Source organism: Lutzomyia longipalpis, chromosome 2, assembly GCF_024334085.1.
Source record: "Lutzomyia longipalpis isolate SR_M1_2022 chromosome 2, ASM2433408v1".
Lineage (NCBI taxonomy): Eukaryota > Metazoa > Arthropoda > Insecta > Diptera > Psychodidae > Lutzomyia > Lutzomyia longipalpis.
This window is the reverse complement of record NC_074708.1, coordinates 31,490,626-31,507,032: the sequence shown is the minus strand read 5'-3', so window position 1 is coordinate 31,507,032 and position 16,407 is coordinate 31,490,626. Positions and strand designations below refer to the sequence as shown.

Below are 16,407 nucleotides of genomic sequence, written 5' to 3'. Positions count from 1 at the left end.
TTGCGTAGTTTTAAGCGCGGCAATGCCATTTGCACAATCATCCGTCTGCGTAATGCCGAATAAATGCATTTTCTTAACATATCAGAGCGAAGAGGTGCACACAACTTCCCTTGGGCTGCTGCGCAGTTTGCCAGCACCATCCGGCCCCTCAGCACCCCGAACCAATTCACTGAAAAACGCACCCAAAAAGCCAATGCTCGTTTCATCCGGGATGTAAGGTACACATATATAGCAGACTGCCTGCACGACACACCGCTAAATTTTTATTCAATCAGCCCCGATAAGTCATGACACTGCAAGCTATCATCGTCGAGTAATTTAGTCACTTCTTTTATTTTTATTCTTTTTAGCCATTTATATTCTTTTAATATGTAATATAAATATATATTTTGTATATATGGAAAGAAGGGGAGCGAAGCAGTTAGAAATGAAAATTCGCGTTATGCTCTTCACTCTGCCATATTTTGTTGTTCCCCTCCCCTCCCATTTAGCATCAAACAACAACATCCATAATTATTTGCAAGAGTGGAATAAACTTTTCAAGTCTATTATGGTGGCGCTCCAGATTTTGCCAAGCATAACTTTTATCAATTGACATTAAAGTTATAACAATTCTTTCGAAAATTTATCATTAAATACCTACATATATAATTACAATACAATGTATATAAATAGGTAATGATTTATTATCATTTGAATAGCTATGATTAATTTTTAACGTAATAGTGCATAAAAAATCTAAAAGAGTTGCTTTTCAAGAGCTTTTATGAAATAAATTGCAAGTAATGTTTCAATGTTCCGAAGAAATTCCCAGGCATTTTGAGATTGTCTCGAGGATCTCATTGAAAACCCGAGGAATTAATGCGCAATTTTCTTGTTACATTGTACGTTTCTGAAGGGGTAGTTAATTTAAGAAGATTGAATCCCATGAAGTTCATAAAAAAGCATAATTTTTGGCTTGAATTAATTGTTTAAAATAGTCAAGTTAGAGAAAACATTTCTATTTTCGATTGAAAAAATTCTATTTTTTTTTAATGTAGACCAAACGTTTTCTTTGGCCTTTTCTCTGAAAATTTAATGTATTTACAATTCAGAAAGAATAGGGGAGACCGGGGTAAAAAAAGTCAATTTGCATATCGAGGGCTGCATTGTAAAACCGGCTAAGTCGGTTCGGAGCTCATACCGACTTAGCCGGTTTTACAATGCAGCCCTCGATATATTTCAATCTCCAGGATCCGCCAAAGCCAAAAAATTCTCGATAGGAGTTAGTTCTGAAGTACGAGCTAGCCTTTCGGAAACTAATTCCTCCAGCACGTACAGCAATTATTGCTTTTTGTAGATTCTCTACATTAACAGAAGGGGGGTGTGGTGATGCACCCTGTGCAGATTCGGTATGATTCGGTTCAGTATGATTCGGGAGATGTCAGATGAGAGATGTGATGTGTAAAGGTGAAGTGGTGGAATAAACGTGTGAAATAAAAGCGGTCTTTTTATTACCTAGCACAGGGGGAATCCGGGAGCGCCAAAAGTTTTTCTCCCACGAGAAGGAAAAACAGATTTTCTTGCCCAACGTCTCTACATTAATTTCTTTCAGCTTCCTTTTATACGTGCACATATATGCCTTTAAAAGTGAGATTATATTGTGGAATGATATAATTAAATGACTATAATTACCCACCTCGACATGTTTAAAAAATAAGAATTTTTCAGAAAAATCCTTAAAAGTTAGTGAAAAATACATTTCAGTTTTATTTTTTTATTTTATTTTTCTCAGCTAGTGAGGAAAATTATCAGTTTGGAAAATAGGCATAGAAAAGTATCCGAAAACGAGTTTTTCTCAATACGTAAACGTTTGGGAAAGAGGCCTAATATTGGGCCTAATTCAGCGACCAAGAAACTCTTGAAATTCGATTGAAATCTTAAAATTTCAGTACAAAATTCAAAGATTTCAAGGGTTTCTTGGTCGCTGAATTAGGACCATTTTCTTTATTTTTTAATTCATAATATACTGATGTGATAATTTCCATATTACATCCAATTGTTAAGGGTAAGTCGGACTATACATCATAAATTGCAAGAAATTGCCATTTAAAAATTTGCGACTGACTTTTTTTTTACCCCGGTCTCCTCTAATTTAATAAATTTTTATTCACGAAATTACTACTACTGCTATAAGGGCTTTTTTCATATCGCCTTAGTGTTTATGTTTAGGTCACCATATAACCTAATGAACACGAAAGAGTTAACGAATATTAAAGGAATTTTTGTATCGAGAAAAAAAAAACTTGTGGAAAGGTCATCCTACGCGTATCAATTAACAATCATGTCGGTATGGTTTGATGGTGGTGTAAACGAGCCAGAAATGAGATGAAAAGTGCTATTTCAAAAGGAATCCACCCATAAATCTTCATGCATGAACTTTAAAAAGACAATCACCCAATTCTCACCAATCAAAGACAGATTTAAACCATCAAAAATCATCGTGAAAAGCAATGGTCAGTGCGAAAAAGGCATCAAAAATGTTGCAGGTGATCACCCTGCGAACATAAAAATCCACCATTGGGAGATAAATTCGGGCATGGAAGACGCTCGGAGAACGCGGTAAGGGTACAAAAAAAGAAGTTATATTATCATTTTAAGAGCCCGTATAAAATATTTATCATCTCACCAGTGTGTAGTCACTCGCTAAATTCCTCGGACGCACATGATAAACAATTCGGTTTCGCCTTTAAATGTTCTCTCATTAGTCTTTTTAGCCCACCTAATTTATGACCATTCCATTTGTGATCCACACGAGACATATCGCGATCACTGGTGGGGCCATTAAAATTTGGTTCAATTAAATTTTGATTTTTTTTCTGCATCAAGCACGCTGTTCTCGGCTCCACAATGTATGTACCTACATATAAACTCGAGAGTAGGTACAAAAAATAATTGAGGAAGCAAAAGACATTGGAATTAAGATGTTCGACAATAAATGTTACAAGAATAAAATGCAAATGATATTAATTGAAATAAAAATATTTCAGATATTCATAATAATTAATGTATAACCTAATTTTTTTTATTGATATTTTTAATGTGAATTTATATAGCTTGTAAACTTCACTTATTAATGCCAAAAACTGGTTAATTAAATATAATAAAAATTGCTTTTGAGAGAAACTTATCAATATTATATTAAGACTATGTTGGTACCCATAAAAGCATAAAATTGTACATTATTTTTTGAAAACATTTTTTTCTTAAAAAAAAAAGAGTTTAAAATTTGTTTTGATTGGATTTAAAGGACACATTCGGACAATTTCATCCATTTCATTGCATTTGAAACATTTTTCTTGTTCTTCTAAACTTTTATGAAATTAATCAATTCATTAATTTCATACCCTCTATTTCAGTGATGCTTGGGGGACAGGAAGGTCCTCATCATGCTGGTTCCTATTGTCCAGGATCTATGGCAATTTTCAAAATTCAGGTCGAAATGTTTGTCGAAGGACTTTTTGGCGGTCTCGTTCGGCGTTCAGAACAAATTCTCGTTGGTTAAATAAAAGATAATAGTGGCTTATGATTCTATAGCCTTAAACAACAACAAGAAACAATTTGAAAAAGCGATACAAATATTTATGAAAAAAAAAACTCAATTTGATTATTTACAGCCAGGATCTTTTAATTCCATCAATCATATTTGAACAATGAGTTGCATCGCAATATGTGATGAAATATTTTTAAAATAAACTTTTTTTTAAATGTATTTATTCTCATGGTAGAGCTAACAAGGTGATTTAGCTATTTCGTGGGAAACAATTTGCATGCGATCAATATATGTATACGCAGAATATTTCATTGAGTATTTTCGATGGAATTTTGCGGAGGCAAACATTTTCTGTGAATGAAAGTATATAATTTTTTTGTTGTTCGGCCTAGCCATGCCAACCCACCCATCAATCCACCTTAATCCCCAAAATATATGGCTCGATGGGGATCTCTTTCGTTGCCGATGCTTTTTTTTGGTTTTCATCCATGCCACTATGGGGCAAAATATTTCGCGACTGCCGGTGTGGATTTGTTTGGCAAAAAAATGCGACTTTGGCAGAAATTAATTCGTGGAATTTTCAAGAAATGGGATTCTTTTGGGGCCATAGACGACGCACTAACATGTCTGTGGTTGACGTCAGTGTCTGCGCGAGGGAACAAAGATGCACAAGGCACTTGGCTTTCATCTCGTGTGCTCTTGAGAATCTTGCGGGATCATTTTCGTTATATAGCGCGTCGCCAATGTCTTTTGGGTCCAAAATGGTGTTGCGGATTGGCGTGTATTCGGATACGCGGCGTCTTGTATGGCGGGTAGAGCGGCGCAAGAGAAACCGATGTATATAAAATTTATTGGATTTTGCACTGACTGGGAATGTTGGAATGAATCATCGACGGTGTCTCGCGTTGAAATTTAATTTGCTAATTCTCAGAAATAATCGTCGGCATCGCAGTTTGTGGCTTCTCGCCGTGGAGACGTGCTTTCTCAGCATTTATACTTGCGAGAGAGTCAAGGGAATTGGCCAAATGCTGAGGAGGAGAATCGCGGGGTCAGAGGGGAGGACAACGTTGTAGGAAAAAAAAACGACGACAGCCCATAAGACAGATCCCCAACACACACCAGGAAAACGCTACTATCTCATTTATGGCTGACTTTGGTCGCCGGAAATACCAGTTGGAAGATATACTGCGTTCTTCTCACACCAGCTTATCCAAAATCCATTTACTTTTGGGGAACCACCTTCTCTTCCATCGGGAGACTTTATGCGAAAATCCCCTTTTGCAATGCAACCAAAAATTATATATATAATACACAGCTCATTACCTATCCAATTTCGAAAGGTTTGATAAGAGAAATCTCTCGGTCTCTTTTGAATTTTCTGCATCAGCATATAATGTTGCAAAATGAGAAAACTTTTCATCAAAGTTTATTTTCTCCTCTCAAATGGATAAAATGAATTCATTGGATTGCAATTGCAAAATTGACGCAAAATCTCCAACATCTCTCTGTGCTGTTTTTCCTTTTTATTTTGCATACAAAGTTCCAAGGGCGAGACACATTTTCACGATGGATGGATAACTTTGCATCGCGGACTGATTAATAAAATGGACGAGTCCTCGAAAATCCCAGACGACAGACAGACAGGGACAGAGTTTATTGCTTTGGCGAATGGGTGAGTTGTGTGGAAGTGCATTTGAAAGTGTCTGAGGGGTTTATTTTTTTGCAATTCGGTGAGAGGGTTTCAATTTTTTATCCATAAAGTACACAGGATATGGCGAAGGGTGCTTCTAGAGTGTTGTGATTCACACTAAAGCCATCACAAATTGTATAAATGGGGTGAGGATAATTAAATATTATAATGAAGGCTTTTCTCTTAAATAAAATTTAACAACTAAAAGAAAAAAAAGGTAAAATTGGATGAGAAAATCGTGATTTTTGTTTTTTATCGATTCTGATTTGAGCAAAAAAAATAGGAGAGTAGTGTAGTTAACTACCCTTTAGTAGCCCCGACCCTCAGCTTTATAGCTAAGCTAGATAGGTATTTGTTTGTCTAAATACCTTAAAAGTTTGGATAATTCTGGATTTTTTAAGTAAAGAAATAGTTTTAGCTAAAAAGTACATAAAAAAGAATTAAAATAAAATAAAAAACGAAAAATTAAAAAAACACGTCAAACTTTAAAAAAGAAATATTTTTTTCATATTTTTTTATTAAGATCCTTCAAATAAAAAAAAAATATCTGAATTTTTTAAGCTCGATTGGGAGTTATTTTAGTGCCCTCTAATTTAAAGTTGCTCACCCTATGAGCACATTAGCATTAGCATAGACCAATACAAAAATTGTTTACTTAATTTTCTTATTTTTATTGTATTTCAGGCAAAAATACCCTTAAAAAATGGTTGAAGGAACTGCGGAGATTATGAAATATAAAAGATCAAAAGGAACATAAAGGATTTCTTTTTTCAAAAAATTAGTTAAAAATGAAAGAAAAATAAAATATTTAATAAAACTGAAAAAAAAGTCTTTCACCATTTCTCTACCTTGAAATCTTTTATAATTTATCAATATTTGTAAATCGGGTGTTGGTATAATTTGTAATTAAAAGAAAAACAAGAGGAGAAAAGTAGGGTAGGTATTCTTGTGGAATTATTATTTTAAATGGCAGCGAGAAACTTTGTCGACTGTAATGGGAATTTATGGGATGTTTCTGTCTCGACAATCGAATTATGTTTTAATTTAATGTCTTTTCTTTTTTTTCTCATTTAATTTCACGTGAATTGAAAATATGTCGCATTCTTTCTCCCCTTTTTCTTGTGCAACACACACAATTTTCACATAAAATGATTTAATTCCCTCTCACAAGTTGCTCTCGACACTTGCCCACACCCCAACCGTCATCCACTTCACCATTTTGGAGCACTCGGGGCGCTTTTTTCCTCCCCGCCTGCCATGCACCTCATATATCACAGATGTATTTAGTATGGGGCGCACCCCATCCGGGAGGTGTTCGAGGGGGGAGTTTGGTGGTGGCAGGAGCCACTATGTATGTACCTATATATCGAGACTCTCATATGTTGATGGTGCAAAATGAACGTAAAACTCACAGGATTTCATCTCTCGTTACCAGGCAACCATGCAGACGACACGCGATTTCCTTTCTGTCTGTGCACCACCGAGCGACAGGATTTTGCTAGTGCCGCGGGCACGGGAGGAGGAAGCTTCGAGCATCGAGAAACCCTCCCTCCCCCCTCCGTCTTCCGCCAGCAACGTCTCAAGATTGTGGGAAAGGAAAAAAAAAGTTCAGAGGAGACGGAGGTCACGACAGAGGGAAACCCTTCTTCGATGTATTCCCTTCTTGTCGACACCGTATTATATCCTCTGGCCACTGAGGTTCACGAATGATGTCCTGCTCGTCAATAATGAGATTTCCTGCCTTTTCTTTTACCACATCGGACAACAAGGATACAATCAAGAAATGTATGGTGGAGGGAATCTATTTCTAAGTATGAGAAATATGTAGTTGTTGCTACATTCCTTTCAACATGTTTTACAATTTATCCTTCCTAATATTGATAAATAGACGGAAAATATTGTAATGAAGTAGGTATTAAAAAAAACTTTTAATTAGTTTTGAAAGGGAGGTATTTATATACCTTTTGTAAGTGGGATTTTAATAAAATTAAAAACTAGACAGGAAGCATCCTTTTTCCCAGGACAACTCTCTTCCTCTCATGAGAAAAATCCTTTGAACTCCACCATTTTTGCTTTCAATTTAAAATTTTCAATGGATGTTTTTGCAATTTGATTGAGAAAAAGGTTAAAACCTGAAATTAATTTTATTTTATTAAAAAAAAATACTTCAAAGATGACATGAATAAAACGCATCAATAAATTAATTAATTTTATTTCCTTTAATCTGTTTTTCGTCTACATAAATTTAATAACATTGTTCCCGTGCCAGTGAGCACATGAAAATCCCAATGATATTTTCCCTTTAAATTTCTGAAATAATTTTCCCCCATTATAAATTTCATGAAATATTGAATTGTAATCCCCAAAATGAATTGTTATACCAACCGTTGCATTTGAATATCATTGCAACCTCCGCGGCGGAGCCGCATAATGTTCACACATTTTTCTCTCTCGCACCCAAGAGGTGATCTCTTTACTGTTACCCTTCCCGAGCTGATTGTGTGAAAAGAGCTCCAAATTTGTTAAAGAAAAATTGTAGAATTATTAAATAAAATTAACTCTGTGATTCAAATAAAGTTGGTGGTGGTGACAAAAAGTGCTGTGTTTCACTGGAAATTGGGATCAAGGATCCAGGAGGATCCTACAAGGAGTTGCGGCTACTTTTCTTCCCCCCACGTGTGGCAACGTGCGATCTTCTGGGGATTTTCCGTGCTCATCTGGCGACTGGGAAATTTTTTTTGCTCCTCCCTCACCGGACCCTAATCAATGTATCTTTATACAGGTGAGACGTTACCTGGAGCTATTCATTGAGGGTGAAGATTCTTATTCTTTTCTTCTGTATTCCCATACAAAGGTGAGCTAAGGGAGTTTGTGCCGAGGGAATCTATGCTGAGTACTAATACATTTGTCCACTGCTCTACCACATATACTCATTAGGTAACCCACCTACAAACATATATACCCTATATAATATGGATTATTATGGAGTATAATAATATTACTCTAGCACGATTACACTTTGAACTTTTATGCACAACATGCAGATAAAACATTCTGGTCATATTTTAAAATACGAAAAAAAAAAGAAATCTTACACAGTGCTATATAGAAATTATCTCAGAAAACGAGAAGAAATATGTGAAGCTACGCGAATTTCATCGTAAAAGCGCCAAGAATCTCCGATGGGGAGAGGGGACAGGGGCCTGTATCAATTGTTATTCATACCTAAGCGCCAGCTCCATCGATTCCATATAATGTGAGCCATCCTGAGCCTCAGAATGGTGACCAATTTCACGTCTATCTGATTGCATAGCCGACATCCTATCCCTACTTGGTGGAAGATTTACAATTCTCAGTGGGTGGTAGACGTCCACCATTTGTGGAGTAGTAGTAGTAGAGTGAGAAAGAATTGGCTGTGGACGATGCAATTACCGATGTTGCCGAGTGGGTGGATGCATTTGCGGCTGAATTTGCAGTTGTGGCTGAACGCTAGGATGTCGGTCCGGTGAGTGTTGGTGACACAAATGGTGTCCACCGAAGACACTCTGGATCGATTTTTAATACATTCCCACGTCCCTTCACGCGTTCCGCATAATCATCCAGGACATCCTGAGCGGAAGCACAAATTCAATTGATATTGATGATTCTTTTTCCATCCACTCTGTGCACACAAATTCATCCTCAATCAATCTCCTTTTCCTCCGCATCCACACATACCCATTTCCCAAAATCCCAATTCGATTGGCACACAGAAAAATCTTTCACTCAAAAAAAAATTTAAAAAAAGATCTACGTACACAGAAAAACTATAATAATAACCCTAAAAGCATGCAGTGTTACTTGATAGAAGCAAGAAAAGAAGGGAGCTAAAAATTAAGCATGTTATGTGCAGAATATTCCGTATTATAAAGAGTTATATTACAAAATTGCAATTTATCATTACAATGTCCAATTTTCCTGCCTTTCCTTGCATTCTCTTTCTCTTTAAAACAACATTTAACTGATGTAAACCGTTGATTTTTTCCACAGAAACTGCTGGCACGTGTTTGTCCCCGCGGTATATAATTGAGTGTGTGCATATAATTCCATCACTAAACACTATACGCATTACGCGGCTTCCTCGCAATGTTAAGCTTGACAAAAGAGTAGGTATAAGAAACCTTCAAATGGTGAGAATTGAAATGCATCGCACGATATATGAGAATTCATTATACATTACTTCAAAAATGTTCTCACGGTTCTGAGATTTTTTTTTGGAAAGTCAAATGTTGAAATTTTTTGCAAGAACAGTCATAAAAAATGCCCCAAAAAGAAATTCAATTCACAGGAAGTCTTTAATTGGTAAATTATTTTATTTTTTAGATAGAACTAAGTTACCATGTGAACTATAAAGAATTTCTATTACTTCTGCCCCGATAGAATGCCCAAAACTTGTTGACTAAAAGCTACACGAAGAGCCATTTTCTTGTTGAAAACGAATACAAATTATTTGAGGTAAAGATTAAAAGCGAAAATCTTCATCTAAAATCGTTTAAAATAGGTATAGTAGGTAAAGCTTTTGACTTTAGTGCATGTTTCGAAGTTCTAAGAAACCTTTTATTTGAGTGCAATTTAAGAATAAAGGAAAAAAAAAAGAATTTCCAAATGTTAGAAAAAATGTAGAATTTTGGAAAAGAAATGTCAAACGTAAGAATAAATTGTGAGAAGTTAGATAAGAATGGTCAAACATTAAAAAAATTTAAAATTTAGGCAATTTCAAAGTTTAAATAAGAAATGTTTAACTTCAGAATAAACATCAATCGTTAGAAAAAAAAGTCAAACTCTAAAAATTTAACAGTTCAAGAAAGAAATGTCAAGTTTTTGGAATAAATAAACATTAAACATTAGAAAATAAAAATTTTAAAATAAAAAAAAAAGAAATGTGAAATTTTAGAATAACATTAAACGTTAGAAAAAATGTCAGAATATATTTATAAACTGCCAAATTTTAAAGCGGAAGTCAAACGTTAGAAAAAAAAATTTTGATTTGAAAAAGAAATGTCAAATATTTTAGAAAGTACTTGCGTTAGCATTTAATTAATCAATTGTTAAAAACTCCTAATTCAATCTTTAAACGTTAAAAAATCCCTAAAACGTTACGATTGCAAACTGTCAAAATGCTTCTCAAATTGAATAACCGTTAAGATTGTTTAGTAATCTATATCTTCTTAAACTGTAGTACCGCTGGTACTAACTGTCATGGTATAGGACAGATTGGCTTATGTGTGTGGGGTTGGCGGGCGTCTTAAGGTGACTCTCTCTCCCAACCACCGTAGTACGGTTGGCTCAGTTGCTCGTGGGCCATGGGGTCGTACGGACGGACCCACCCCCATAAGTCTGAATCGTAGTACCTGGCTATGACAGTGGTATCTCATTGTCAGGTACTTTACATTTCAGAAATGGGATTAGCCCAAATAACGTTCGCGGAAGTGGAACGCGTGAAAAAGTAAGTGATTTGCGTGAAATTCGCGAGTGAAAATTTCATGGCGTCACTTTGACGTCACGTGGTAAAATTCGCGGAAAAAGTCCACCGTTTCGGGACTTTTGTGGCGTGAAAAATCCGCGTTGGGGCACCCGTGAGTGCCGTTCATAGTTTTCCTGTCGGGAAAAGCGCCGCGTTCGGTGGAAAACTCGTTGAAAATCGCGAGAAAATGTGTGACATTTTGACATGTCGTGGCGTGTTTGTCGCGAAATTGAGGGGAAAAAAGTCCTTCGCGGGGCTTTTTCGTGGTATGGGAATTCGCGTAGTGTTTTCCTTTGCACGTAGAAAACGCGTCAGTCGCGGAAAACTGACCGTTGTGGAAAATTTTGACATTTTCGGGCGTAATTTCAATGCGCAAAACGTGGCGTGAGTGAAAAAGAGAACAATGCGTGTGCTGTTAACGGCACTTTGTTATGTGTGAGTGCCTAGAGCGGCGCGCGCATGGATGGTACGCGTGTATGTGTGAGCAGCAGCGAGGAGCGCAGCAGCGAGTGACGGCATTGAGCGACCAGAGAGCATCACACACACACTCACACCAACAGGGTCTGCATCGCACAGCGAGCCTGGTACGCTGAGTAGGATGCGGCGAAGAGATGCATGCACCAAATGCATGCAAAATAAAAGAGAATGAAAATCGCAAGTATTTTCTTTTAATTGGAGAGTGGTATTCTCCGAATTGGTTAATCCTGACTTTGATGAATTTTATTTTTGTGGTTAACCCTGAAAAGCGCTTTTCAACCCTTTGTCATTCTCTTGATGAATTTTATGTTTATGTGTAACATGTTGTATTTAAGAGAATGTTAACAGCCAGATTCCTTTACAGCATTAAGGAATGAATGATTATTGATTATTAGGTTGCATAAAAATTCATTAAAAAAAAGGAGTAATGAAAATTTAGAAAGGTTGGAGGATTCCAATCCTTGGTTTCTTATGCAACGGAAAATTAAATAAAAATGGAACAATTAATTGCAAATTTCTTTTCAATTCCCTGATATTCTCTTATTGTTGAAAATTATGTTATGGTTATATGTAACATGTTTTAAGAGAATGACAAATGATTTAAGGAATAAAGTAGGAGAAATTATTCCTTTCTGTGACGCATTTACAGCTATAGGCTTTGAGTAGGGATTGCATCTTTCGGGTGAATATTAATTGTTGAAAACAAATAGCAAATAGGAGCAAAGGTTGATCCAGTAGAATGGATGAAGTGTTCTGAAAGTTGCTCTGTCAACAATGGAACGGTGTCGGTTGAACGGTTACCATGGAAAAGGTAGATGAAAGACTTGTCTGAAGGGGGAGTGTTGCAGCAAGAGGCAACTAAGTCTGCCTAAGAGAAGGTTCGCATCTACTGAGATGAATGAGGATTCCTGGATCTTGATGGTTCGTAATTAAGGATTCGTGTCTCGGATTAGGATTATTGAGGGATCTTAGTCAAAAGCCGAGATGGAACGAACCTTATGGTGGTTCGAATAGGAATCAAGGAGGAAGGAATCAGGGTTTTAGCTGTCCAAGATAGGTACTTGTATTGGTACATAAATAGTTATTTACTGAAGCGTAGAAGTATAGCTTGCAGTATAGTGCACGGATAAGAGGTAGTGTGTTGAAGTAGTGTTTCTCTTCTGATCAGGTTTACTGAAGCATTGGATACCTGGGCGAAAAGAAGTTCTTAGATTATGGTTTCGCAAAGTGAGGTATCAGGAGAAGAGAAATGTGCCTGTGCACATGGAAGAGCAATTCACTATGTTTATGTGATCAGTAGAAATACTGTGATAAACTGGCTCTTCAAGCATCCATAGAACCAACCTGATGTCTCAATAGATATGGTAGAATGGATGAATAGGAATGTAGGTCTGGGCGATCAATGGACGCATTGTAAGCTAGACAAGACATTCAGGTCATGTATCTATGCAACCAGTTAATACTAAAGACAACATTCATGAGTCTTCGTTGATCGGATGGTATAGAGAGACAAATCATGAGTCTGTGAGTAAATGATACTGGTGTAGATAAAGCATGACGAGGTTTTCGCGGAGAGGCATCATGCTTGCATGGTGGGCCTGTTACGTTGAAAACCTGAAATGTCGTATTGATTAATATCAATTCAAGATTAAGGTCCAAGGTTCTTGATAGTTAGTCATACGGCGAATGGTTTCTCGGAGACACTAGTCTCTATGGAACGAGCTTACGGTTCCTGGAACTGGGTAAGCTAAGTCTAGACATATGTTCCATGAGAAACAAGTAACATGGCGAAAGCTGTGTTGAGAGAACCTCCTGTAGGTTCATGGGTGTGATGATTTTGTGTCATGTGCACTGGCGTACTAAATCAAACAGAACCCTTGTGTACTTGGACTACCAGGTACGGTTCCATTAGGAACAATTTGATATATTCTTCCAGTTGTCTATAGAGTTGTTGTCCACTGTGCCGGGCTTGCACTCTAGAACACATGAACCCAGTTGTTATCGCATTCTTTGCGAAGTATACTGGTCGGAAGAGGTTCCACTGGAACATTTTGATATGATCTTTAGTTTGTGCAAAGAGTTGTTGTCTAATACAGACTTGTACTCTATACAAAGGACCGCAGTTGTTATCGCATTCATTGCGAAGTATACTGGTCAAAGATCACGGGAAAATTCGGTCAATCTGTCTTGCTTTTCCTAGCTTGTGCCGAGGACGTCACAAAAGTCAGGAATGGCCGAATGTAGTACCGCTGGTACTAACTGTCATGGTATAGGACAGATTGGCTTATGTGTGTGGGGTTGGCGGGCGTCTTAAGGTGACTCTCTCTCCCAACCACCGTAGTACGGTTGGCTCAGTTGCTCGTGGGCCATGGGGTCGTACGGACGGACCCACCCCCATAAGTCTGAATCGTAGTACCTGGCTATGACAGTGGTATCTCATTGTCAGGTACTTTACAAAACTACGACTCCTGAGATGTTTTTCCTAATTCTATTTAAGGGGCCTTTTTTTATTTAAAAAATAAAGGTTCAAAAACACCCTCTTGAATAGATTTTTGGCTACGCCCCTTCAACGCTTCTGGCGTAATTTGCAAAAAATACTGGTAAGTTTGTTTCACGCCTCTATAGCATACAGACGATGCCATCAACACTTAAAAATGCAAATTTGCTTATCTTATTTATCTGTGGAATGTGAGATAAATAAAAATTTAAATAGCTATTCCTCTGTTTCATTGTCCTCAAAGCTAGCATAGTGAGAGTAAAAACTACTACGCGTAGTATACTTTATCTCTACCGTCACTAAAGCCAACCAATGGGTTGACACGACGTTACATACTTTGTAACAAATTTCAGTAACACCGTTAAAATTCTCTGGAGGCTTTTTCTTTTGCAAAAATGTCACTCCCGAAAGTGATCTTCAGTCGCACAGCATGAATTAAAATATTTTACTGTAAAGCATTCCTAAGTGAGCGTGAGGTCCGGTTGTGACGTGAATGGGGAAAAGGAAAGAAAAGAAGTCCCATCATTGGTGTACAGGTGATAAAATCCCATTTGTTGCCCCCAAAAAAATGAGGGAGAAACGGGAGTTAAATTATTTGGCACCCGTTTGTGGTGTGTCACAAATGATTAAACTCGTAAGTTGATGATGTGAGAAACTATGCCTCTCAAAGGGCGAAAGTGACTTTTAAATGTTATATACATGATGACAGAATGAGGTGAGAATGAGAACTCGGTAAAGGTATACACCCAAAAAAAACACCTTCGCTACAACAAAAAACTTCCCAAAAAAAAAGAAAAGCAGGGCACCCCAAAAAATGTGCCCACACGTTGCGGGGAGAACTAAAACGTGATGTTGGAGTTTAGTAAAGGAATGCCACGGTGTGGAAGAAAAGAATTTCTTAAAGCAATGAAAGACAAATTGCCACGACAAAAGACTTTAATAAAGCAATTTAAATAGAGCTATTATTTGTTTCCACGCACTCAATTTCAGCTCATTTCAAATTGCTCTCGGTGATGTTTGTTAATTCACAAATGCCAGCTAATTTTTTTCCGTATAACCCTTTTTGGTGTGTATTCCTTTTAGGTATAGGTACCCAGTTAAAAATTGGAAGATCGCAAATTTGCAGGAAAATAAGATTACACAGAGTTATATATGTACATACAAAGGAGTGTACTTCAGGAGAAGCAGCAAAAAAGAGGAAGGAACACCTAAAATAATGAACTGTCTAAAGTTTTTTTTTACACTTTTTTCATTTTGCAAAAAGAAAAAAAATTAAAGAAGATATTTCCTTCTGAAAATTCATAAATTAACCAATTTAGTCTGATATGCATCGCATATTTATATAAGAGAATGAAGAAATAATTCCACCTCTAAGTTAGAGAGGAGAGTCCACTAATTTAAGGAGTGAAAAATATGCATGTAATGAGAACGGGGAAAAACAAATAAAACCTTTATTCGTTTCCTTATGTGACTCTCATACCAAAGGTGAAGATGGGTTTTACAATGATGCCCCAGAGGGGCCAAGCAAAACATTTTGCAAATTGGGATTGTAATAAAAGTGAAGTAAATAAAATCAGGAGTTTGCGAAATATTATCTTATATGTGGAATCTCTCAAATCTCTCAGACTGTTAACTTGTACTTTTATTATACTCTATTCACGGAAAGTATACAACAAAGCTCCATCTAAATGCGAAATGGAAAATGTCGCTTCGAGTACGACAATTGCAGAGCAATTTATTTTTTCTGTGATATGCAGATCAAAGCCGAAAGAAGTTGAAATGATGAGATCATTTAGTAGGTACTCAAATATCAGAAAAAATGTCAAACGTTAGAAATATCATAATTATGGGCAAAACGTCAAACTTCAGGTTAGAAACGTCAAATGGCAGAAAAGAAATGTCAAAGTTAGATAAAAATGTCAAAGTTGGATAAAAAAAAATGTCAAAACTTTTTACAAAATACAGGAAATGTAAAAAAAATGTTAAACGTTAGACAGGCTCATAAAATATTAGAATAACACGATTAAGATTTTATAAAATCTGCTAATTTTTTTTAAAGCTTTGAATAGATTAAGTATTATTAATCTTCTACACTGTTTTTGTGACCTGTATCATGCACGTTATTTTAAAATATTTTGAATAAAACTGTTTTGCAGAAGCTGGAACAATAACAAACGAGTAATTTTTCTTTTTACTTTTAAAAATAAATTTAGGCATTTTTTCTTGTCTTTCTTAATTTTTCCCCTTTGGCTGTGAAGAGTTTTATATATTGACAGGTTCAATTACTAAATTTACTTCTCTGAAAATGTATTCGGTGAACGAGGCTTGTTTTTTTTTAGTTTACGGTTTTAATAATAAATTGTCTTATCAATATAGATTTAAAATTACCTTTTTACATAGATTTAATTTCAATTTAAGTAGATTTCAGTCAAAAGTAACAAATAGGTGGGTTTTTTAAATGTTGAACAACTACAATTGGCTTAATTTTTTTCATCTTTTTCTTTGACAATATTAAAAAAAATTAGGCTACTTTCGTTCTGCTTCCAAAGTAGCGCCGTGAACATCTTCTCATCTTCTTTCCAGATTTCTTTTCGTAGCGAAACTTATCTGTGCACTTTTGGGGGCTTCTTTCAATTGCAGAGAGATATACCACACAAAATTGCGGTGGACGACGAAGGAGAAGGTGAAATACACACATTGGAAATACA

At 36.3% G+C, this 16,407-nt stretch overlaps 1 protein-coding gene across 1 annotated transcript in view; it reads right to left on the bottom strand.

The window, feature by feature from the left end:
• Window positions 1-7,420: 7,420 nt before the first annotated feature.
• Window positions 7,421-16,407, bottom strand: part of LOC129790157 (histone acetyltransferase KAT7) — a 63,427-nt gene continuing 54,440 nt past the window's right edge. The window contains exon 8 of the mRNA XM_055827510.1: window positions 7,421-8,831. Coding sequence (XP_055683485.1) covers window positions 8,712-8,831 — 120 coding nt within the window. The 3' untranslated portion in view covers window positions 7,421-8,711. The remainder of the gene's footprint in view (window positions 8,832-16,407) is intronic.